The sequence below is a fragment of the Heterocephalus glaber genome, unplaced genomic scaffold (genome assembly GCF_053883595.1).
Source record: "Heterocephalus glaber isolate CG9 unplaced genomic scaffold, H.glaber_assembly_v1.0 deba00001606, whole genome shotgun sequence".
NCBI lineage: Eukaryota > Metazoa > Chordata > Mammalia > Rodentia > Bathyergidae > Heterocephalus > Heterocephalus glaber.
In genome coordinates, this window is record NW_028258377.1 from 41,994,883 (window position 1) to 42,021,116 (window position 26,234).

The 26,234-nt window shown below is 42.2% G+C and overlaps 1 protein-coding gene across 6 annotated transcripts in view; it reads right to left on the minus strand.

Moving 5' to 3' along the window:
* Rnf130 (ring finger protein 130) overlaps positions 1-26,234 on the minus strand; it is a 129,824-nt gene that overhangs the window by 32,556 nt on the left and 71,034 nt on the right. For 2 of the 6 annotated variants that reach the window (XM_087194648.1, XM_004836739.4), the window contains 6 exons: positions 23,359-23,430; positions 21,445-21,527; positions 14,025-14,121; positions 11,284-11,488; positions 7,646-7,739; positions 124-324 (listed from right to left, as the gene is read on the minus strand). In XM_087194648.1, the coding sequence (XP_087050774.1) occupies positions 309-324; positions 7,646-7,739; positions 11,284-11,488; positions 14,025-14,121; positions 21,445-21,527; positions 23,359-23,430 (567 nt within the window). In that variant the 3' untranslated portion in view covers positions 124-308. Of the gene's footprint in view, positions 1-123; positions 325-7,645; positions 7,740-11,283; positions 11,489-14,024; positions 14,122-21,444; positions 21,528-23,358; positions 23,431-26,234 lie in introns of those variants that run through there. The other 4 variants (XM_087194651.1, XM_013065257.3, XM_087194649.1 and 1 more) reach the window with 2 other exon arrangements.

A 26,234-nucleotide genomic window follows, 5' to 3' on the forward strand; every position in this document is an offset into this window, starting at 1 on the left:
AACACTAACAGAAACAGCGTCGCCAGCCTACGTGGGGAGTTAGGAACACATTCTGTCTCTGAAACACACACAGGTGACATTCAGGTACGCAATCTCCAAATCAATCTTCAGAACACAATAATACTCAGTGGCACAGTCTTTTTATTTTATTATTTATTTCTTTTAATACAAAGCTTTGGCATTAGCAATTTTATGAAAAAATAAAATGTACTAAAAATAAATGCTTGTGTGGCATGATTGGTAAGTGATGCACAAAAATAGGTTCTTTTTTCGTCAAGGCAATCAGTCAGAAAGCAGTTTTTTCTTCTTCAAAACCATTCTACCCTATGGAATAAAAAGGAAAAAGAGGTTATGAATTAGTTAAAGGGCAGCTGTCAATATTTTAAATTAACAGGATTGCTTCTAACTAACGGGTGGTCTGAGATTGTCTCCCACTGTTTCCTAATTCATCGTGTTTTTTTGGTACTGGGGATCAAACTCGGGTCTTTGCGCTTGTGAGGCAGGCGGTGGAACCACTGAGCTAAATCCCCGGCCCAACAGATGCTCAATAATTTTTTTTTTTTTTTTGTACCAGGGATTGAACTCTGGACCTTGCACTTGCGAGGCAGGTGGCAGAACCATTGAGCTAAATCCCTGGCCCCTAATCCTTTTTAGTACAGCCAATTCGACATTAGCACTTGCCTGAAGTCAAGTTTCATAGTTGCAACTGAAGTGGTTATCTCAGAAGTGTTTTAATATTCCCAAAAGGAATGCAGGAACAAGTATAAGCCAATAGCAACTTGTTCAATTACATAATTTATAGCTTCTCCTGGTTTGAACTAAAAGCTGAGTGTGTGTGCTACAATCTGTAACTGCTTTCTTTAAAATATGTTCCTGTTCTACTTCTTCTTCTTTTTTTTTTTTTTTGGAACCGGGGATCGAACTTGGATCCTTGCGCTTGCGCAGCAGGTGGCAAAACCACTGAGCTAAATCCCCGGCCCTCCTGTTCTACTTCTCAAACAAGCTTGGCATTACTTATTCTGAAGTAAGAGTTGAAGATCATAGACTTCCAGGGATACATGGATGGGTCTTTCTTCCAAAAATTCTGTATGTTTCAGGTGTGTGCATGTGTTTCTGTCCCTTACATCGGCTGCTAAAAAGTACCTGGAGTCTTTGGAAGGGTTTCCTACACTACCCCTCAGGCTAATCCATGCCACTTCTCTGCATCCCTGCATGGTGAAGCTCCCTTTCTACTTGGCCCTTTGTACTCTGGCTTATTCCACAGGGCCTCCCTCCAGTCTGGTTCATTTCTGCAGTTCCCAAATCATGTCTCGAGTTCTGATCTCTTTTCTCTGTGCTGAGTTCTAGATATACTCTTTCACCTGGTATAAACTTTGCTTATCATATAACTCTCCAGAATCTCTCAAATTCATTTCCTCTGACCACTCTGATTTCCTCCTTCAACTCCAGATTCTGACCTAACCTATCTTTCTGTCTCCATTTTCTACTACTTCAAAGAAACTTCTCAGCCACAGGAAAAGCCTTAGACACTACCCACTGTAAGAATAAAGTACAAATTTTATAGTATGCCTATAGTCCGTCCATCAGAACAGATCTCCCTGAATCTGTTCTGCTTCTTCCTCCCTCTGTGCCTAATGAGGCCCGCCTGGCTCCGAAGCCATTCTCTGTGTGAAGCCTCTGTTCAAACTCTCTCAGTGCAAAGCTGTGATCAGAAGTACACTGTGGCCCTTCCCTCTCTCCTTCCCACGCTCTCTGTCACTTCAAACTCCTGCAAGGGAAGACCAGACCTCTGCTGCCTCCATTCCTGTGAGCTTGGTGCCTAAGAAGCACAAGGGAAATGGCATGAAAATGGACAAGATGGAGTCATTCAACTTTTTTTGAAAAGGTCTGGCATGAAGGACGTTTACAACTTTACACATAACCTCGCGCTTGATTATTTAGTGTAGGTCATATTTCAGAAACCACACTGTCTTTATAGTATTTCCTTGGAAAAAGTGGATTATTAGATAGGAGGTCTTTTTTAGAGGTGAAGCAAGAGCTTTAAAAATACCTTATTTTGCTACTGTTTTAAGAAATTATAAATGAATGCAGCCATAATATTAGAGTGCTTCTGGAAAAGACGAAAAGACCAAAGATAGTAAAGAGGTCTAATCAAAGGTCCCCGTTGCCTTTAAACTCTTTTTTTTCAATCATGTTTCTAGACACTAAATTTGTCTTCTCCAACCACATTATTTGGAGCTCTCAAATGGATTTCCGAAGTAGTCAATGACAAGCTGTGTAAAGTTGGAACCAGAATTCCAGTGTCCTTTTTCCTACAGCATCTCTCAAGAGTCATTCAATCCCTTTGAGCCTCAGTTTATTCTTCTGTGTCTAAATATCTTAGCATGACTAAAAAGGGAAATAAATACAGAGAAGAGGATCCACTACCTAGCAATGTATCTCAAACAGAAGGTGCAGGATCTTTAAATCTTTGGTGGAGTCACTATTAAGAAAGGTATTCTCAGTAAAATAACACATGGTTCTAGTAGGAGCAAAAAGTAGGTGGCTGAAAACTAAAGATTTAGAATTCTTTAGACCACTGTTTCACAAACTACAGGGTACAAGCTAAAAAACGCTTATAAAATCAATTTTGAAGTTCAGGATTAGGATTAACAGAAATGACAAAGTATAGGATAAAGTCCACCAGAGAGTATATAAGAGAATTCTGTATAGGATTGTAGTTAGGGAAAATTTAGTGAAATTTGTTTTAGTTATATATGTGAGACTTCTAGGTCACAATGCAAAATGCTCCTCTTACTGTGGAAGCATGGTAAAAAGAATGTTAAAAACACTGCTTTTTCAAACTCAACGTTCTGAAAAAGGCAACTGGAAAGCAACACAACCCCTGTCCTCAGGCACTGACCCTTCTCGGGAGACAATTCCAAAGGGAGACCTGCCTCTGACTGCGCTGGCCTGCAAGGTTCTGTGTGCATAGCTGGGTCCTGACAAGCCCAGTACTGTACCATATGTCACAGGTGATAAATGACTGGTAGAAAGCTTTTTCTCATACTTAGTGGAAATCCTCCCTGGATGTCACCAGAGCTCCAAGACTGCAGAGTAAGCATCACCCTCTGTGTGTATGGGCTGATCAGTATGAGGCTATTATGAATATTAAATCAGCAAACACAGGTGAAAAACCAATACAAGAGCAAGTCTGTGGTGGGCAGTGAATAAAAGTAACTATTCCCATCTTTAAGGGTCCTTCAAACACCTGGAAATACCTCTCGCATCACTTCTGTTCCATCTTTTCTAAGCCAAGCATTCCTAAGACATTGAATTAATTAATTAATTAATTAATTTTATTATTATGTACCAGGGATTGAACTCAGGACCTTGCGCTTGCCAGGCAGGCACGGTGCCACTGAGCTACATCCCCAGCCCTGAATGATTAATTTTTCAGGCTCCAAATAATCTGTCAATATTCTGAAAAAGAGACCTGAGCAGAATATTCAGTACAGAGTAAAAAGAGAAACAATTCCTCTTATCTGGTCAATAAACTTCTACTGCACATCTAAAAGGCAGAATATCGCCAGGAGTATCAGTGGGGACATCAGAGCCCACTAACTTGCTATAAAAGCTCAAAGCTAGGGCTTCTTCTTCCTCTTCCTTTTTTTTTTTGGAGCACTGGGGATCAAACCCAGGGTCTCATACATACATGTTAGGTAAGTCCCCTATCACTGAGCTACAACCCCAGTCCAAGCCAGGGTGGTTTCTCGATCTTAGATTGTGCTACAGGAACATTTGTTCCTGCTATTTCATCACAGTAGCCACAGGACATGATTTCTATGAACCAAAATTCTAGGAACAGGAAAAGGGCTCTAGAGCATACCGGGTCAAACCTCCCACTCCACTCAGAATCTCTTCTATTATCACCCACACCTTTGTTCAAGGAAAAACAATAATGAAAATATTGAGACACAAATACAAGCTGGTATTTGTTGGGATTTCACAAGTTTATCTGAATATGTAGAGCAAAATACCTCCTGTGGGAAATGAAGTTCAATAATCTTGCTTATGTAGGTACCAAGAAACAGGTATGTGAAGCTGATACATATAATTTACTTTGGGTTTATCTGCTTCTTTGACTATACCACCCTGTTTGTCTTTGCAAAGTCTCAAAATTCACTAGATTTGTGTGCAGCGTCAGAAAATTGAAAGGCACAGTCACAGCACAGTGCTTAAATAAATGGCAGTGGCCTCGAATACATGGACTTGTGACTTTCACTCGGCCAACAGTGCCAGCCCTTGTCATCTCGCGGAGCCCTGTGGATAAGGGGTGAGGAGCAGGGCTGCTCCTGGGGTGGCAGGGGCCAGAGCCTTTCCATATGTGTGGGGTGCTGCTTCATGCTTCATCCTGCCCACAGGGTTTCACGAGTGAATGTGCTGAGTCAAGCACTTACTGAAATTGTAACACACAAATCAGTGACTACGAGTACTGTGAGAAAATGAAACAGTTCTACTCATGTACGGAGCATGAAGGCTGCTATCAAATTCCCAATAATCACTAAAATGTCAAAACATCTTTAAATCTGTTTATATGTAAGACTCTCCTATAAATGAATGAGGTTACCCAGAAAATTAAACCAGGGTGATCAAAATGAAAACAAGGATCTCCTTTTCTTACTGATACAGGCAAAAAAGATAAGAAAGATTTTAAAGAATTCATAAATGAATAATTATAAATTTATTATCTAAAAAAACCCTTTTCTGGAATAAAACCAAACAGGAATTTTTTCATCAACATTTTTGAGACACTGAGTAAAAATGATTATTTTTTCTATTACCTTCCACAAAAAAATGGTCTTTAAGAATTAAGTAATTCATGTTTACTGAAAAAACAAAACAACAGATAAACACACAAACTCTAACTTAAGATAATCACAAATCTTTTGCTGATCAACCTTTCATGCATCCACAAGTGTGTACAGCACACCCACACCCACACTCAATTTCTCTCTCTAAATGGAATCATGAATATTGCCCTTCAGTGGATTTGACTAAATAATGAATAACAGGCACATGAGTAACAGTCAAATGAGTAACTGTAGTATCAACCCTCTACGAAGGCTAACGAGAGAAGGGTTAGACTAAGGCATGGATCCTAGGATCCAGGACTTAGTTCCAAGCCATGCAGGCATTTATGCATGGAGCTAAAATATTATGACCCAGGTACTTGATTTCTAGTCAGTCTCATGTCTGCTGAGCATTCCTTCCAGTATCTGATGCATAAAACGGCCACCTGGCAGTTCTAGTGGCAGTCAGGTGACCATTAAATTCCTCAATAATTCTCTACAAGTGCCAGAATGTCACTATTGTACTGGTTATTACTCATTGGTAAAATTTTTACCAGTATTATTTACTTACATTATTATCACAATATTTACTTATATTATTATCCAGCCTGATGGGTCAATATGGGAGTGAGTAAAAGAGGTGGTTGTAGGCAAGATAAATATTTCCCTCTGAACTGAGGTGTGAAACACAAGCACCACAGAGCCTCTGTAGTTCTGTATCCTCTTTCATGGAAAAAATTAAAATCACTTGTCAAGTGATAAAGGCAAAAGGCCATCTTAGTCACAGAACTTTGATACAACTGCAGCAGAATTGGTTTGGCTAACATTTATTGAGCACTTATTATGTACGAGGCACTGTGCTATAAGCACGTTATGTATCCTAATTCTCACAAGAAACCTATGAAGGAGTTATCTTTGCTTTATTGATGATTAAAATAAGCTTCAGATAAGCTTTTTTGGTTTGTTTTGTTTTTTCTGGTACTGGAAATTGTACTCAGGGCTTTGTGCTTGTCAGGCAGGTGCGGTGCCACTGAGCTACATTCCCAGCAGCTTCAGATAAGCTTAACTGCTCGGGTCTTACAACTGAAAAACGGAGGAGCTGAAAGTCAAATCTAGGTGAGCCCGACTCTAGAGTCTGAACAATTAACACGGTGCTCTGCTGAAGGGAACTGCATCAGGTGGTCGGACAGGAGAACCTGGCTGTTGATCTACTCAATGAGGCAGCACGACTCATCCAAAGGCCGGAGAATGTCCTGGTCAGTTAGCAAGCACCTACCCAACGGTCGGAGCAGAGGTAATGAGACCAAGTCACCTCACGTGTAAGTTACGAGCCTGTGTGTTCACGTCTGGACAATGCCAAGCAAACTGCATGGGACTGTTTGGTTAGTATGAATCACCTAAGGGGCCAGGACACACTGAGGAGGAGGGCACGAAGTCCACTAGGACCAATTCTGGTTCAAATACGGGCAGTTCCCTGCTGCTGCTTTCATCTCTAATTAGTTTTTACGAACACTAGTAAAAGAAAGGATTAAAAAGAAAAGGCCCCAAATTTAAAACCAAACCAACCCAAAAACCCTTTCCTGTATCTTAATGCTGTGGGAAGCTGCTTTTGGAAAATCAACTTATGTAAGGGAATGGGTCATTAGGAATCTTAACAAGTCTTGCTCAGCTAATTCAAACAAACCAGGTATAGTGGACCCTCAAGTTACAACTGGCCTGACATACGAACAGCTTGGGTTAATTAGGTTAACGGAAGATTCATCTGCCTCTTGTTATCTATAGCATGTACCCAGGGAAACACCTAGGTCTTAGCTGTTCTGACTTAGAACCAAGTCCGTAAGTCAAGGGTCCACTTAATGGTTAATTTATTTGACTAGAGATGTTGTTGGTAGAGGTGTTCACAATTTAAGATCTGCTAGAGTAAATGAGTGAGCAAACTTGTGTAGCCCAAACTATTAACCTGCATGTTTTCCTGACAACAACTTGTTCTTTACATGTAGGCTCAACCTTTTCAGTATTTAGGTTACTGTTTCAGCAGAAGCCAGGAAAATAACTTTGTAATAGTCAGAAAGTTATCCTACTGTATAGTTTACTGTATTGTAAATAATGGTGAGCAGTGGTCAATAAATAGTTTTATATTCCTTTAAAAAATGGACCATAACAGTCATCTAATCCAATTTTCCATCCTCCAAAGAGTATCTCCCTCCAGCAGCCCCTACCAGTACACTCAGCTTCCACCTGCATTCCTAGCCCTGAGAACTCCCTGCAGCAAACCATACCATCATGAAGGCATCTAACTGACCGATGTTCTTCCTTTTACTCTGGTGAAATTTGCCTTCCCCTAACCTACTCTTTGTCCCTCGTTCTGTCCCTTAAAGATAGTTCATACTGATTTTCCCTTCTTAAGTTTTTGTTGACATTTAGAAACAGCAGGTCTTCTGACAGTTCCTTCCTGCACGCTAAACATCCAAATCACTGTCCTTGATGTAGTTAAGGGTGCTGGTGTCCCCCCAGAGCTAAGACTCCAGGTAAAGTCTGACTAGCCTACCTGTCGACGATGAGGATGCTGACACTGTTTACACACCATGACTGCACTGGTTCCCTTGGTATTTGCTGAACAAGGTGAACTCCCAATCTGTGTAACTGACTAGAAATACATATTCATGAAATAAGTTCCTTTGCTAGCTATGATCCCATTAGGATCAGTATCAAGCAGGTGGGAAGCCAATTCTCATCTCTTTTATGAAAATTATTCTACATCTTTTTTGGGGATCATCTGGGACATGCAATCCAAAAAATAATTTGTTACTTACTCATTAGCATTCAAGCTAGCTGTGGCTCTGATGATCATGTAGCAGAGTGTGAGAGCACTGAGGAGGCCAAAACTGGCAATAATAAACCATTCTTCTGTTGATAAAGGAAAGGGAGGAAATCACTCTAAGGAGAAGGTTTAAGTCAAATCGATGTCAACATTTCCCTCAAATGCAACGAAGCAGACGTCACGGAGGTGTAAGCCAAAACTGGCTCAAGGAAGTGAAGCAGGAGGAGGTTTGCCAGAGAGCTACTAACTGGAGAAGGTTAGTGGCAGTACTGGTAGAAGCTGCAAGGGACAAAGGAAAGCATGGCCCAACGATTTCTTCCAGTTTAGGTCGTGAGGTATGTGGCCACCAAAAAGTGCATAGAAAAAATGTGTATATAAAACTGCACATGGACGTTGATATCTTCATTTAATGTAATTTAAATGACAGTAGAGTAATCATAATTACAACCATTTTTCAAGCTTCATTTTGTTGTTTCTGTATGGCTGCATCACTTGTTCTTAGATAAAGGCTCAGCAATATGGAGTAGTGGCTCCCAAAGGTCTTGTGGGTATTCCAAGCAGTCTGCAAGCTGGCCTTCCACAGCATTCATGTCTACGTTCTCTTCTCTTATGGGCTGGAGTATTTACATTAAAAGGACATCTCACTGGTGTCTGAAGAAAACAGGCAACACCCTTCAGGACCCCACTGCCGGCAAGCAACACTGGTTGGGACGGCTTCATGGAGAAGCAGAAGGGAAGATGACTGACAAGGTCTTGGCCATCCAAGAGCTGAAAACCTCTGTGCACAGAACCCTAAGGCCTTTTACCTAACGTCTCTGTCTCCACCCAGGAATTTAGTTACTATTTTCCCTTTTCAGTTAAGATAACATATTAAAAAAACAGTATTTATCAAGAACTTCTAAACTCAAGAACCAATCTGACTTCCTAAAAAGTCTAGACTATAAAATATTTCTCATAGTACACACTAACTAGGGGTGGTTTAACAAATTGCTACTCATTAAAATCCCCCCTAAATCTGTAAGAGGGCAGAGAAGAAATATTTACACTTGGAACACCAAATGTTTAGATGCAAAAGTTGCATATAACATGGCTTCTTTTCGAGGGTGGTACTGAGGATTGAACCCAGGGGCCGCTCCACCACTGAGTTAGAGCCCATCACTTTTTAAAAAAATTTTGAGACAGGGTCTTTCTTGCCAGGGTGCCCAGATTGGCCTGGATCTTGTGATCTTCCTGCCTCAGGCTCCTGAGTGGCTAGGATTACAGGCATGCCCTACTCTGCCTGGCACATGGGTATTTCTTTCTTTCTTTTTTGGGGGGGTACCAGGGATCAAAATCAGAACCTTGCACCTACCAGGCAGATGCGGTGCCACTGAGCTAAATCCTCAGCCCCACATGGGTATTTCTTACTCTGTGTTTCATGAATTCTAAAGCTGCATGCAAAACTGTGTGTGTACAGGCATTTTTCTTGAAAATATTCACTGTACTTAGATTTTAAAGGTTAAGAACTGCTCCTTGAGATCCCAGCATGCTGAGTTTGTTCTATGTGAGCATCTCTGCCCCAATTAGTTTATATTATCAAAATGCTTAGCAAACTCTTCAGTGCAGCTGCCTCATCCTTAGAGTGAAGTTTTTTACGTCAAATTGAACGTTCAAGAACCCATACAAAATCCATCATTTTAATATGTATATATTTTAGGTTAAAAATGTATATAGGCATTTAAAAACAAAAATCAAGATGTGAAGGAATGGTTATTAACATCAAGGAGACTAACACAGCATTTTCTTCTTAGAGATTTTTTTTCTTTCTTTTTTTTTTTTTAGTGCTTGGGACTTAACCCAGGGCCTGATATGTATTAAGCACGTACACTACAACTGAACTATACCCCAGCCCTTCTCAGATCCTTTTACACATAAGACGACTAACACTTGGAACTTCAATTACATTTCTGAATTCCGAATACACATACATGTGTGTATTGGTCATTTTACTCATAAAAACTAGTATTCAAAGAGAAGGAAACACCATCACAGGAATACTCAACAGGCCCAAGCCTGTTTACAGTGATCCGCACAGCTGGGGCCTCGGTCACCTCTGTCCTCCGCTGCTTATTTAGCACAGTGCCTTGCACACAGTGGGTGCTGGCTGAATGCATCATAGTTGCTATGGAGCTATGGGGGCTTGGAGGGGAAAGGAGAAGTAGTTTGGGTCTAGTTTAATCCTATGAATTTTATTTATGGCATCATGTGTAAATTTTTCTCAAGGTGATTAATTTGGTACATGAAGTAATATTTCTTTATCATCAAAAATGTAAGATTTGCAAAGAACATTTCTACATAAAATATAAGTCTGTACTTAATGTAGTAGTAGGTGCTCAATAAATGTATGATCAATGAAGGATTTACAAGAACTCATTAATAAACAAACAACCTTTGTCTCCTTTACTACTACAAGGATCAATTTTTTAAAATGTAGACCACAAAATCTAAATGCCAAAGTAAGAAAACTGAGAAATGGTGTTGAAAAAAATCATCAAATAGTAAGAAATGAGCCAAACTAGCAAAGAATAGTTTTATGTATAACTGAATGGAGGCTCTTGGAGTTCAGACAACAGATAAAGTAACACATGGGAAATCATTTTCTAAGGATAATCTCTGGGTGGTTAAAAGCACATACTTCAATTGAGCAGACCACATGAATATTAATATGTAAGAGAAAACTATTTTATAAACCTACTATTCCCGGTTTTACTGACTCCCAGTGGTAAGTGGAGTCCCATCAGCTTGAGGGCTTGAAGCTCGAGGCAAGCAATAGCATAAACTGGAAAAGGCAGAACCAGAGCGGCAACAAGGTGAGAGGTTGTTAGATGGAGACTGCATGTACAGAATGGAGCTGGAGAGAAGAAGCTGACTTTAGGCGGAGTGAATGCCTACGACGCCCACACACGCTGCTGGCCAAGCACCCTGCTGGCCACGCACGCCTTGGCCCACTCACACTGTCCATGGGCACCAGCCTCAAAAACCTTGCTGCAGTTCTTTTCTGCTTGTCAACAGCTCCACAATCAAGATGTTCATAACTAGCTCGTAACACTGTTCTTCAAAGGCAGGTTCCACTTTGGCTTTTCTCCCATCTCATGTACAATTATACCAAAGAGTTAAGTACCAAGACACCGAACTTCCTTAGAAAGTATGAAACAAAGTGAGCAATGACAGGCCATCTCAACTGTCCCGCAGCTGAGACTTTGTAGGTTAAAATTCTAGGGAGCTGCCTGCAGCCTGGGAGAAGGGCAGCACCAGCGCTCAGTTACGCAACATGCCAGCGCCGCTGCGGCCTCCACCACATGCCATGTCTCCCTTTAAAAGGCCGGTCTGCAATGCAGTGATTTCAAAACGAGCTTATAAAACAGTTACAGAGACAAACCTCTGATGACTGCTCATCAAGGACAGTTATTCCTATCAATGAAACACCAGTACAGCAGCCCCTTATGACACAGAAAGCTCTGTGATTCCAAACACCCGTCCTGATGCAAGTGTCCATTCCTTTCTCAGTTTCAGAGCTGCTGGCCCCAGTCTTGACAGTTGCCGCATGCCCAACAGAAGCAGAGATGCTGCCTGGTGCCTGGGGCTACTTACTCGTTACTGCAATGTTGATTTCTCCCGCTCTGGGGGTGAGCTCCCCATCCTGAGGAAGAGGTGAGATCCCGGAAGTTCGCAGTGGCTCAAGGCCAAGGGCGTTGTCACTGGCAAGGTCACCGAGGGCTGATCTCCGGTTAACTGCCTGGGTTCTGGTAAGCCTTTCCATATCAAATGCTACATTGTCAGTACACGGCAGATTTGGCTGCAAAATATTTCCAGATTAAGAATAGCTGTAAGAATAAGAAGTTCTTTCATAAACTCATGAATATGGTTTTTTTGGTATCAGGGATCGAATTCAGGACCTTGCACTTGCAAGGCAGGCGAGGTACCACCAAGCTAAATCCCCGGCCCTAAACTTGTGAATGTTTAACACTCCATTGCAAAGACTTCAAAAAGTTTTATTCGTATGGTTTCTTCTCATTTCCCTGCCCATCTAAATTTTCTTCTTTAACCTAAAAGATTTTTCACAAAAGGACAAGCTGATCTCCCAAAAATGGTACAAGGGAAAACCACAATTCACTGTATAACTAAGAAAACTGTCTGCTGCATCTTTGTAAAGAAAGGACAACCTTTTGTGGACATGGCTCACAGGCAGAGGGGTCATGACTGCAACGCTGGGAGACATTCAGTAAGAGACAAACTGTATTATTTGGCTAATGTTAAATGTTAATGTTAAGAGACGGGAGGTAAGATAAAAATTCCTCTTTCATCCTACTAACTTCTCTGAAATGCCCTATTTATCTGGTACTGAGTTTCTAAATGTCTTCTACCTTTTGATACAAGTAAAACATACAGCCAAGGGCAGATCAAAAGTGAAAAGATTTTTTTTTTTTTTTTTTTTTGGTACCGGATATCGAACTTGGGTCCTTGCGCTTGTGCAGCAGGCGGCGAAACCACTGAGCTAAATCCCTGGCCCAAAACTGAAAAGATTTTAAACTAACAATCCCTTTCAAAACCTAAGCACTTAATCTTTTAGGAGAGGTATATAACTGCTTGGGGCCAAAGTCTATCAATTAAAAAAGTGCTTGTAAGAGTCTTCCAATCTAACAATATGAGTATTTGGTTTCCTTAGCAACTTCCAGCTCTTGCGGCTTGTAGCTGACAGCATTTGAAAAGCACAGCTGGGAAAGGTGACTGAGAAAAGTTTACATAAAGAGAAGTCACAACCAAGCAAACTCAGAACTGAAGGATTTTTGACCAAATGAATTGTTTTAGATCACCCAAAGTTCTATTTTAAAAAATTACAGCATAGTATAAAAGTGATGCTTAGAAAGACATCAGTTAGAAGAGGCTTATAATATTTGTTATATTTAAAGAACCATGATAGCTTATAATACACTTTAGTAAGATTTCTATTTAAAATAGAGAAAGTATTAGTACCTAAAAGAACAGACAAGAGGCAGTGACCACGGGTGCTAATATTTTACAAGTGTCAGGCAACATGAGAGACTCTACGTTACTCGGTCTCACATGGGGTGAACTGCCCCCACCCCAATGTTGGGAGACTTTGGTTTTTTAAGGTCCTCACTATGTTGCTCAGGCAGATCTGAAACTACCAGACTCAAGTGATCCTCCCCTCCTGAGTAGCTGGGATCCCAGGCAAACACCAGTGTGCCTTGCTTTCAGGAGATAGTTTTGACTTTTGTGACTGGGGTGTCATGCCACTAGCATTTAGTAGTAGAGGCTAGGGATGCTACTGTAGCCTATAATGCATAAACCAGCCCCTACGAGAAGGAATTATCTAGTTCAAAGTGTCAGTAATGTCAAGATGCGGCCATCCTGGGTTAAACTGTTTCATCACTGACATGATCTCTGGAGAAGACAACAAATGTGGCATACTGATGAACTACACTGTAGCTAATCCATGATCTGACAGCATAATTGAAACAGGACTACTTAAATCTTCTTTGGGTTGTAAGGTAAAATGCAGAGTTCATCGGCTGGACCAAACTCAACTTTTTGTTGCATAAGGAGACTATTCATTTTCTTTTGAGACCAGGAAATATTTTATTTTCCTCTAAAAAGCATAATCCTGAATATATCCTTCTCTGAAGCAAAAGCAAAGGTGACTCCAGGGTCTCAGTTGGTCGGTGAAGGCCTGGCCCTGTGACAGGTGGTCTCTGTGGAGCACACCTGCCCAGTGTCCTTGCCAGGCTGTTCCAGGTTCTTCAGGGGCTTCAGTTACCATGTGCCTTGGCAGCTTACCAACACCCAAGAGACCAAAGAAACTTAAGAGGAGGAACATAAGTGATGACATAATTTTATATTATATCAAATGCAGAAGAACGACTACTGCACCAAGGTCAAAAGTCTGACTGACTTGTGTGTGTGTGTGGTGCTGGGAAGGGAGCCCAAGGCTTCACAGGTCAGGCAAACTTCCCGCCCCTGAGCCATGCTGCCAGACCCCTCCTCACTTTTTTGAGAGACTAGAATGAGGGCATCCATGTCCTTGTCTCTATGTCAGTTCTCCACACATCCACCTCCCAATAGAAACACACTTTTAAAAGTAGACTAGTACAGTATTATCTTCTTTTCTAGAGTTTCTAGACTTTGAAATAATCTGGAAAAAGGCAGGTGGACTAACAAAGTTCTATGGCAAAGAGAGCCAGTGTATTTCAGTGTCACTAAATCATGTCTCCTACCATACCAGTTGTGTTATACTGTATTACACTTGTGTTATATTGTATTATACTTAGATATAATAATACGTAAAAGTAGCAATGAAATAGGAAACATACCACAATTCCCAGGGCCTTCAAAATATTAAGTTTGCACATAGGACAGGTACAATGTTCACTAAGCCAGGGATCCACACAAGATTTGTGGAAAACGTGCCTGTAAAATAATGGAGAATCATGTCATCAATTATATACTGAAAACTTATGAGGGCAAAATGCAAAAAAATAGAATTTTTAGTCTGTTTTTCCTCATTTTGGCATTTAGTTTTAAGTTGCAAGAGACAAATGGGAGGATTAAAGTACAATTTGTGGAAAAACCTTCTGAACTCAATCTCATATATTAACAGCACTGTGATGAGAACTGGTAAGTGGGATATGGTTGTTTGGACTTTATTTTTATAGTGCTGGGGATGGAACTCAGGGCCTTGTGCGTGTTGGGCAAAATGACAAGGAGGGTCTTACTACAGTGCCCAGGCTAGCCCCATATTCTTGGCTCCAGGGATTCTCTTGCCTCAGCTTTCTGAGCAGCTGGGACTACAGATATGTCCATTGTGCTCGACTTGGACATTTTACTTTATCAAAATTCCAAAAAGACTAGAGGAAACTTAGAAAATTCATTATGAATAAAGACAATCATAACTTATAAGTCAGTTAAGGTTTCCATAACCGTTAATGTGAAAATGGAAATTCAAAAAGATACTAAGTCACAGTTAAATAAAAAAAGTTCTCTATATAACTCCTGGTTTCACAGAACTCAACCTGTTTAATGTCTGTAAAAGTTATAAGGCAGTTGGAATTGTTGAAAGGGGTAAACTGGCAGTTCCAAGAATCAAGTAACACTTAGCAAGTTTCAGCTGACATGTTCAAGGGGCAGGTGTGGGTGACTGCGTCTCAAATTCTAGAAAACAGAAAGTCACACCCTCGTGATGGGAAATAAATCAGCTGAGGAAGAGCCTGCATTCTTAGAAAAAGAACTTGTACGCTTTGTGGAGGGGAGCTGCAGAAATCACTCTCCAAACTCAGGCACCCTGCACAAGAGCTCTGAGGGCTGCCACCAAACCCAATGGGAGGCCTGGAGTCTGGGCCAACTGGGAAGGGGTGGACCCCACACAGTCATGCAGGCACAATGGAAGGAACACTACAGTCAGGATAAAGGACTCCTAAGAAAGATAAGCAACTTGGTCCATGGTATGCCTTTAAAACCCTGATTGTAATTTAACATGCAATGCTTTGATTGCTGGTTGAAAAATGCAGTTTTGACTTTGAAAAAAAAAGAGGTTGAGAAAACTCACCCATTTCTTTGGGGATAAGAATAAAGATCTATCTTGAAGTCTGAGTTTATCAATCCGGCCTAAAACATGCAGATGATGCATTTACCCAAAACCTCATCATTCCTGAAGGCTCTTACTTAAGGGAGCTCTTACGTCAGCCAGAGACAAGACCCCAATTCATTCAGAGTACACAGGTGCCATGTCTGCTGCTTGCTGTTGGTGCCTGAACACAAGAGTGCTCCGGAGTGGGTTAAGAAATCCTCACTGCGGGGATCCTTCAGCTTACTCTCCAGCAGCAGTCAACCATAGCAAGGCTGCCTGATGCTGAACAGCTTGATCCCAACCCATTTGGGGGATAGATCCCTTTGGGTCTGACATAAACTACAGAACCTGCCTCCAAGAAGTCACAAGGGCACGTCTTCCAGATGTCGTGTGGCATTCTGGTGTGTGGGGGTGGTGTACTGAGCTCTGGTTTGCCCAGGGCCAGGAGAGGGTGGGAAGTCCACTGGGTCAGGTCTGTCTGTGCAGGGTGGACAATGGGACTTGGCTGAGTGACAAGGGAAGAGATGAGGTCATGTGATCTCTGACCACAGTCACTCTGGTGCTGGAGCAGGAGCAGCTGGAGGTGAAATCCCTGGCTTAAGCAGGTTTAAAGGGCGGCTCTGGCCAGCGTTTTTGCTTTTCCATTACTGGTTATTCTCAGAGTACAAAACGGTGTTAACTCTCATGTTTAATATCTAACACTATATGAATTGAATGTTCTCTGTTCCATTAATCTTCAGTTATAAGTGGATTTTTTTTACGCTGATGTTCTTAAGTAACTGCTTCATTTTATATTTGTTGATGTAAAGAACAAGTGCCTTGCTCCGTTTCACTAGACAATTACAATCTCCTCTATGCTGTCAAGTACTATAATGAAAGACAACAAAGACTAACTGGTTTTTAAGAGCCAAACTGAGAAAACCTCTTTTCCTTAGCTAACTCAAAATCTAAAGGAACTACTTCTAAAAAGAATGTTCCTGAAGGAGGGCAGGGGAAGTGAAAGTAGAATTACTGTGTTTCGTACATGTAGCAACTCCCCATGGTGAATGTAATCATTACATGCTACACACATCCGAATAAAAATAAAACAAAACCATGCTCCCACCCTCTTCCCCTGTCAATGGACTCCCAGCTCCCCTTCCTCTCTCTGCAGCACGTCTCTCCAGGTTCCTGCCAGCTCCACCTGTGCTTTTAGCCTAGACCTGTGGTCTGGCCACATGACAGCCCTCACTCCTGGAGCCAACACTGAGTACGTGTCCTGCCCACCAGCCCCCGACAGAAAGCCCTGTCCTCTTGCCTTAGAGCATCTTGGTGAGCTCCTGGCACTGCGCTTCCCGTCTTCATCACCCATCCTCTTCACCTTCCTGTTTCCGCCAGCTCAACCCTGCGGCCCCACTAAATCCACTGTGACCTTTCCCTCCCTTCTCTAGTAGCTGAGTCCTGCTACTCCGTGGCCCATGGCCAGCCACACAGTCTGCTTTCCAGCTGTCTCACCTAGAAGACTGCGGGATGGAGCAGTGGAGAACGTGGGCTTGATCTACTGCACCAGGCTGTCCGAGCAACAAAATGAAAACTGTACATGGAACACTTAGAAAAGTCCTCAGGGGTGTGAAAGAAAAGAACCGTTAAGCAGGCAAAGTGAAGTTAAGATTTTATAGGAAGCCCCAAGGAATGATCAGAACCTGCCACTCCCAGCGGATGCCTTCTCACTAGCCAGGGGTGCACTGTGCATGGCACCTGGGGCCAGTAATGTCATGGAAAGAAGCCCGGTCCCACTCTTAAAACCAAAGACTCCAGTAATAAAATGCACATGAAAGTGGAAAAGAGCCCAGCACACTAGGGCGGAGTGATACACTGGGATGGAAGGCAGGTGATGTGTGAGGGACAAGGAACTGTGGAAAGGACAAGTGTATCAGAGCTTCAATGAAAAAGTCCTTTATTCCTGTAAGAAATACTTGGGGAGGGTCGGAGATTTAGCTCAATGGTTTCGCTGCCTGCTACGCAAACGCAAGGACCCGAGTTCAATCCCTGGTACCAAAAATAAAAATAAAAAAATAAACAAAGAAATACTTGGGGATACAGAACACACAACATATGGAACAATGAAAGAAACACAACCAGTAACACCTAAGTACAGCTCCTCTTCCTTCCTATTGCCCACAATTAGAGAAGTCAGAAAAACGGAGATGGGGTTTGGGGGCTGAGAAGTCTACACTGAAAATGAGTTGTTTTCACAACTCTGCAGTCTCGGGTGCCATGTCAAGGACCTGGCAAACAAAACGATTCAAGATTATTAAAGGTTAGAGACAAGAACTCCATTCCCTCACCTGGACTGGCGGCAGATGGCACGGATGCTGGGCCTGCCACTGAGGTGAGGGTGTTTGCAGCAACTCCTCAGCCAGCCAGCAGCCAGCTGACTGACCCACTTTAGCTCCCAAGCTGGCATCTTAAACATATGTTTATCCAAGCTGGGGCACTCTACTTCTGAAAGGGTATTTTTATCTACTAAAAATTTCGTGGCTAACCTTTAAGGTGACTATTTCTCAGTTTCTAAGACATGTTGGCTAATATCCAAAGGATGATCAACTGTAATCAACTGACACAAGCAGGAGGTCCCCAAAGCAATGCCAACTGCCATCTGTGCACAATACATTAGTGTGACAGAGGAGAAAAAGCAAAGGTCATGCTACAAAAAGTCAGCAACCCACAAGAGGCCTGATATATATAGATGGAAAAGCTTAGTTCAGTTCCCGTGGTGGGCTTGTTAAGGATGAAGGACAGACACATACAAGGCATCTGGCTTTCTCTGTCCCTTAAGGGGTGAAGGAGAGACAGTAAGTCTAGACCTTGCCAAAGGCTGGCTATGAAGGGCAGAACTGCAGTGTGGTGTGCTGAGGGTGATGGTTTGAGAGTTTTAAAAACTAGAATAGGAAATGCTTGAGCATGATTAAATGCTGATGAGCAGGGACAGAAGAACAAAACTGGAAGGGGCAGAGAATGAATAGAGCAAGGTCCCTGGGAAGGGAAAGAGCTGGCAGAGGTCCATGGAAAAAGCACAGCACCAGAATAGAGGGTACTGCCTCCACCATCCTGGCAGGAGATGCCTTGTTGGGTGAGAAGGCAATCACACCTGAAGGCCTGGGGACAGGAGGCAAGGGGATTCTGCCTGTTACTTTCTTTATGAAGTTGGCTCTGCCAAGAGGGAGGAATAATGCAGTGAGTTAAGGTGTTTAAGGAGAATAAATACACCTGGAAGAGCTGAACAGAGAGCCAGCCGGGATCGAAGGGCTTGGGCAGCACTACAGGCCCAGACTGTCTAGCCAGTTCAGAGGCCCATGGAAAGACAGTGAGGGGCGGAGCTACTTAGTTAAGGGAGATACAGGAAGCTGCGGTAGGCGGGGACTCAGACTGTGGCAGACAAAAGAGGAAGGGCGGGGTATCCTAGACAGAAAGCCTAATTACTAGGCAGCAGGAGAGGGAAAGAGTTAATGCAAAGGTACTTGAGAGGCGTCCAAAGGAACACACTTGGAGATACGGGGTAAAGAACATCTGTGTGGATGTCCTCTAGGTCAGTGGTTCTCATCTAGAGGCTTTGGGTTGTCGTAACTGTGTGGTGTAGGTGCTTTTGGCATCTAGTAGGCAGAGGCCAAAGATACTGATAAATATCCTGTCCACAGGACGGTTCCTCCTACTCCCAAATCTTCACAGTGCCAAGGCTGAGAACTATGCTGTAGGACAAAGGTTGTCAAAAATGTTGCTCAATGTGGAAAGTTAATTTTTACTGCATCTGAGGTTTTGCTAAGCAAGTTAAGCGATAGTTTAGAGAAAGCTGTGACTTGCTGGGACTTGAGAGTAAGAATAATAAAGCACGGAGGAAAAGTCTGACAGGGAAGCAAGCATGCCTTATCAAAGGCAAGGACAACGACAGCCCAATGAACAAGGCTGTGACTAGGGGCTCAAAGAAAGTCTAAGTTTGCCAAAGTCTCTGATATTCAAACACGAAGGCCGAGAGGCATTCTCTGCTTTCATCCACAGAAACAGTTTCAATCAACCAAGGGTCTGGACTCATTGCAGGGTGTGGCCTTGCAACATCAGAGTCACTCAGGAACTCGTTCAATACGCCAGGGTCCACTGGGGTGTGTTTCTGACAGCCCCTCACTCATCCTGATGCATGGTCAGATTTGGACAGCTCTGAGTTAAACTGAGGGGAAAAAAACCCAAAAACGCTTAGAACGAAACTCTGGAAAAGCCAAGGCTTGAGGGATGAAGAGAACTACTGCAAGCCTTCCGGAGTCCATTGTAGGCTGAGACTCCCCTGAGCAAAGGACTCTCATTTTAGTACTACCCAGGAATGGCTCCCCCACTTTAGTACTAGATGGTTCCAGAGGATCTGAGGCTGAGGGACAAGACAAACAAACTGTAAAGTTTTGGTTTCCTTCTGATCAAAGGATGCATTTGCTAATTACTCTTTGTAACATAGCCCACTGGTCATTTTCCTAATTTATATGTGTATATGTGTTTCCTTTAGCCTCACGTTTTAAAGGTTGTAAATGAATACAAATGAGGAAAAACTGGTCATTATATAATTTAATTTTCTATAAGACAGCTGACAATTAGTTTGGTAGATTTTCTCTGAATGTAAACTAGAATGACTTGACCTCCAGAATCTTGTATTTGTTTCAAGATATAAAATTCTTAAGTCCTATGATTAAAAGCAAACAAAAAACCAAAACAGATTTTCCTAGGCTCAAAATAGATTACTTTGCAAATAAGTAAAATAAGACTCATTTATAGACAACTACTATTATTTTATTTACCCACATGCGCAGTATTTTTCTGTGGGAGTGTTTGTGATACTGAGGGTTGAATCCGGAGACTTGTATTCTAGTGCTGAACTATACCCCCGGCCCAACACTGTATTATTAGAAGGCTGAGTTAAGTGGATCCCTTTTAAAGAAGAGAGAAGAAAACAAAGAAAAAGTCTTTGGTTTTAGGTTTCTCAGTAGTGACTTTACTTTTTTCCAATTGATAGAATTGTGTGTCTTAATATTTCATATTCCCTACCCTGGTATAGGACCATGGTAGAAATCAATATGCTTCTAAAGAAAATGTGCTCCTTTTAGGCACCAAAGTTGCCATGCACACTCCTGGAGGGAGGTCTGTACCCATGGAAGAAGGGCTGGTATTAATGGCAGACCTTTCTATTGGCTCTGCTACTTCTGACTGTGTTCCTCAAGCATCCACGCTGATTAAAGGCTTGGTTCCAAGGGTGCTGCTGGCAGATGGTGACACTTTTGAGGGATGGGGCTTAGTGGGAAGTCCTTAGGCTACTAGGGTGTGAGGTATTTCCTGTGGGGCTTCTTTGGTGGTTCTCGAAGAGGGTTGTTAGAAAAGAAGCAAGCCTGGCCTGCCTGGCCTCTCTCTTTCTGACTGCTTTGCTCTCATGGACAGCCACTAGGATGTGACATCTGCTGTCCTCCTCAAAGGTCAAACCAATCTGGCCCTGGCTGATCCCTGGTTGTGGACTTTGAGCCTCCCGCAGTATTGTGAGCAAAACAAACCCCTTTCTCATCCTAAGTAGCCTGCCTCAGAGATTTTGTTAAGGTAGTAAAAAGCTAATACAAATGGGAGAGAAACACCCTCTTCACATTATCAGGCGTGGGGGCGTTGCGGAAGACAGTGAGTATGATTTGCTCTGACTTGGAGCAGCACAGAGGAGGGATCAGTCTTCCCCATGCTGCATGGCCAGCTTCAGGAAAAGACTTAGTCCAGCAAAGAAAAGAAAAGACAAGACTTTGTCCAAGTCCCTAGAGCCATGGTACCCACAGCCTGGTAAATTCTGCAGAAGTCTCGTCAGAGGCCCAGTGATGAACTCTGAAGATGAACAGAAGCCTGTTTTTGAAACCCACAGTAATCCTAGAACAGAACTCCTGAGTTACAAGCATCTAATGACCACGGCCCGTGTGCTTCTCTACATATGCACACACAGTCCCTGTGAAGCAGCACTGTTCACTGGTGACCACGGCCTCCACGGTGAGCTGTGTGCAGTGGCTGTGGCTGCCAGAACAGCCTGGGCCAGGTGGCTGTCAGAAGCAAGTGGACACCTGCTCTCAAGGGAGACGAAACACACTCATGTCATTCTTTTCAAATAAAGAAAGCTCACATACTTGCAGGGGAGAATCCGAACAACATCATTCTGTTTATAGCTCTCTATGCAGACTGCACAATGATCAAAGTCTGGGTCTGTTTCCTAAAAAGAAGAGCACAGGAGCACAAGTCACACGCTACACCTGCACAAATGGAGGGGACGGTTCAGCTGACAATGTTCCTGTGGCAACTACTGCTAAGCAAATACTCATGAAGTGAAAGCTATTAGAGTAACTTAAGCTTTCCTTTGCTCAACTATGGTGATCCAAATTCTATCTAAGCCAATCTACTTTGTCTTGAAATTATGTTGTAATAATCGATGATAATTCTGTTTATGAGATGCCTCAGAATTTTCAACCCACAGTTTTAATGTTTTTCAAGATTTGCACTAACTATATCACCCTGGCTTGTCCTTAGGCTCCTATCCTCCATCTCCACTGCATAACGGGTTTGTGAATAGTCTTTACTGTGTACCCTATACAACCCGGGTCTTCATCAGGAGGCTCACTCGATCCCCTCCCCAAGCACAGCCACGAATGATGGTGCTCAGCAGGCTGCTGTCCAGGGACTGCCCCAGGAACAGGAACTCTGCATGCGGTTGCAGATTTAAAGGAAGATGGGTGGCAATCTCAACTTAGCATGTGGTCTTTACCAAAAGTCAGGGCAAGTCAGTCAGATGTTTGACCACCAGGTTAATTAATTTTCTTTCTCCAAGAGCTGAGGGGATCCCAACAGAGCTGTCATTAAACAGGGCATGTCAGCAGCCTAAGCAGGAAAGGTGAGACTATTTGCTGTGTCACTGCCACTTGGAACGAAACTCAGTGGGACAGTTCTTGGCAGGTCTGGGGGTGCAAACTAAGAAGATGTGTTGGCTTTAATAATTAAAAGGAGGATCATTTTGTGCTACCCTGGGGGACAAAGGAAGATGGGTAGGTTAGGTAGCTTCAGGGAAGTTCCAATTACAGTGTATCAGGCAAAGGCCGAGGAAACATTTACACTGGTTACCACCCCTCTGGAGATAAGTGAAGCTGTTTTGATGCTGCTTCTGTTTTCTTTTTCTTTTTTTAGTACCGGGGATCGAACTCGGGTCCTTCCACTTTCGAGGCAGGCAGCGGAACCACTGAGCTAAATCCCCGGCCCCTGTATTTTCTTTTTCTTTCTTTATGTACTAAGAGAAAGTCTCTTCCTCTGGGGCTGTGTCAAGGACAAGTAGGTATGGTGGTATCCAAGTAATGGGAATAAAAAGGGGTCAAGTCCAAGACAGTGGGAAAACTTAGGAAGATGGAGAATCTTCTGAAATCCTCCTCCCAGCGCTCTTTGCTAACACATCAGCAATATGGGCAGGAAGCAGACTCAGAGATGTAATCTTTTCATTCTGGTAACAAGAATCTTGCGTGTGCTGAACGTTGGGTCTAATATTAAGGTGTTGTTTTTGCTTACAAAGAAGCAGGGCCTGGCCTCTGACTGGGGAATTCTGGTTAAAGGTCTTAGCCATGCCTTTTGTCATTGCCTCTCAGACTTATCCCCCAAGCACTGGGCCCAACCCGGACAAACGGTGCTCTTCTTCTTTCAAGCTGCTTAGCCTATCTAGAGAGAGCACCCTGTTAAGTGAAGCACTCTAGAAATGTAGGTTTTCAGTTCTCCACTTAACTAGTGAAGAACTAAACCCCAAACAGACACAAAGTCATAAGAAATATGAAGATGCACACAGCTCCTAGCTATTTAATGTACAAAGTAGAATTTTTGGAAGACGTATGCTAGGTTTCGGTAAAAGCCTGTAGAAAACCATAGCTGCTAAGCAGACTCTTCACACTTATAGTGGCAAGTACATCTGAAGTCGAGGAAAGTGAGAGGGCTAGCTGAAGGGCTTCCCAATGACAAGCAAAGCAAGAATGAAGCTTCAGAGAGGGGGTGAAGTTATTTCATTACTGTACCTTATCACCCTTTTTTACTGTTCTGGTTGTCAATTTACTGATGGCTTTCTTGGCTGCATCTCCAAGGCGACGCTATGAAATGGCAAATAAAAATAGACATTAAGTGTTAAGATCTATGAATCATGGTCTTCATTTTTAAATAATTAAAGGTATAAAGTCCCTAATACCTTATCTGTAACATATAAGAGGATTCCAAAAACAATTAGAGAAACTGGCAGCTGTACCATTTATTCAACATTCTTGCAGTGAAAAAGGCAGGTACCACAATCACTTATGTACTTTGCATGTGATAAATGTGAGGTATTTCAGCATTAACACGGTCTATTTCTTGTGTACTCCGGAGCTGCTACCATTCCCCACTCTAACAGCTTTCAGACTGTGCTGTGTGGATGATCACTGTTAGGGGTACAAAGTGTCTTAGCAGAAGAAACCTCCAATGCTCCCTGAGCCCTTATCACAGCATCAGGTGTGAGAAAAGATGCAGTTATGGGCTCTACGTGTGGGTATGTTACTACTCTGCTCTGTTACCCAAGGAAAGAACATTTACCATTTCAGGGCTGAGTTTTTCTGAGTTAGCTCATCCCTAAATGGGATATATCAAACATTCTGCCAGATAGGCCAACATCCCAGAGGTGAAAAGACAGTGAGCTCCTAATCTCAAAAAGCTTTCTGAACTGAGGGAAGACCAGTAAACACATTTTAATTTAACTTACAAGAAAGCCCGTCCTGGGCGGAGTGGCAGTAAAAGGAGGCAACTTCATGTGGAGAGAGGGGAGGGCAGGACAGAGGAGGAATGTCACCAAGTCTTTCCAGAAATTAGCCAGAGCTAAGACTGGGACAACTGTGTAGGAAGGTGTTTGATGAGGAAGAACACAGGGTTAGGAACAGGGATTCTGAACAAAGGAACTACCTGGCAAAGGCAAATGTGAAGCACAGCTATGCGAAGGAAAGTACACCTCAACATTCCCGGTGAGCACCTATTATACAGTTAGGGTCTGCACTGTAACGGCAGGTTCAAACTAAGATTGTCCTAGGCACAAAGGGGCAAAAGGTCATTCTAGACACAACTAGATCTTAAAACTTTGTGAGCAGAGGCAGATACTGAAGCTGAAGGAGTAAGGCTGGCACTAAAACAAGGGAGAGCTTAGATTTCCTGAGAAAGATTTTCAAAAATCACAAAAACATAAAGTTTTAGGTGAAATTTAAAAATACACAAGAGTAATTTAATGAACACTCATGTACCTACCATCCAACTTCAATGATCAATGTATCATCTATATTTTTCATCTGTCTGATGCCACTGGCTTATCGACTACAACTTAACATCAATTACTCAACACTGTCTCTTATTCAGGCTGTACAATTTCTCTACCTGTCTACAGAATGAATCCCTCTCCCTCCCTCTCTCTCTGTACCAGGGAACTCTGGTCCTTGCATTTGAGAGGCAGGCTCGGGGCCACTGAGCTAAATCCCTGTTCCCTTGCCCTTTCCTTCCTTTTCTTTCCCGGGTACTGGGAATTGAACCCACACTGAGCTACATCCTTAAGTCCTTTTAAAAATATTTTATTTTGAAACATGGTCTTACCAAGCTGCCAAGTTGCCCAAGCTGGCTCAATCTTGTGATCCTCCTGCTTCAGCCTCTCAGAAAGCTAGGATTACAGATGTGTGCCACCACACATCTGGCTTCAGAATGTCTTTCGTTTGCTGGCTTCTTTGAATTAGGGTACCGGTCTGAACACTGCCATTTGGGTCCTATGTCTCTCAAGCCTCTTTTAATTCATGAGTCCTATAATTCTTTTTAAATAGCTTTATGGAGATTAACTGATGTAAACTGCATACAGGTAAATGACACACTTTGACACGTAATCACACTTTAAAATACCATGAATCTTAAGTCTACACTTTTATTTTCATATACTGGGTTAGTAGTATCTTCTAAATTTTAATACATTTTTATTTACCAAAATGGTTTTCTAATTTCCCTTTTGATTTCTTCTTTGTCCCATGGATTATTTAGAAGTTAATTTCCAAATGTTTGGAGGTTTTCCAGAGAGCTTCTTGTTACTGACTTCTTAATTTTAAGTGGCCAGAGAATATATTTTGAGGGAATTTGAATACTTTAAATTTTTTGCGACTTGTTTTATGGTCTAGAATACACTTCAAAACAATGTGTATTGTGTTTTTACTGAAAGGAGTTTTCTATAAGTGTCAAGCAGGTCAAATTAGTTGATTATGTTGTTCAAGGCTTATGTACTTACTGATTTTTCTGTCTACAAATTCTTCCAAATACTGAGAAGGTGGAATTGAAAACTGACTGTAACTGTGGGTTTATTTCTCCCTGCCGTTCTATCAGTTCTCACTTTATGTTTCTGAACCACTGTTACTGAGGTGTGTAAACATTTGGGACTATAATATCCTCTTGGTAAAGTGGCCGTTTTATTAAGAAGTGATTTTTACCCCTGGCGACAGCTCTGCTCTCACATCTACTCTGGTATTCATGTAGCCACACTAACTTTACCTTAATTTGTGTAGTATGGTGCTGCTCCCCATCCTTTTAACCTATTTGTATTTATTTGTTTATGTACATATATATATTTTTTAAAATTTATTTATTTATTTGCTGTGCTGGGTATGGAGTGCAGGTCCCCAAACATGTTCCACAGTGTTCTACCACTGAGCTATATCCATAGCTCCTTTATCTAATCTCTTAATTTCTGCTTCCAATAGGGGTATTAAGACCATATATAGAGGTAGTGGTAAGGTTATGTTTAAGTCTATCTGCTTGGTGTCTCTTTTCTATTCTACTGTGTTTCTTTAAATTCTATTTATTTTTCTCTTTTTTTCCTTTTTGGGTTGAGAATTTTTAATGGCTCCAC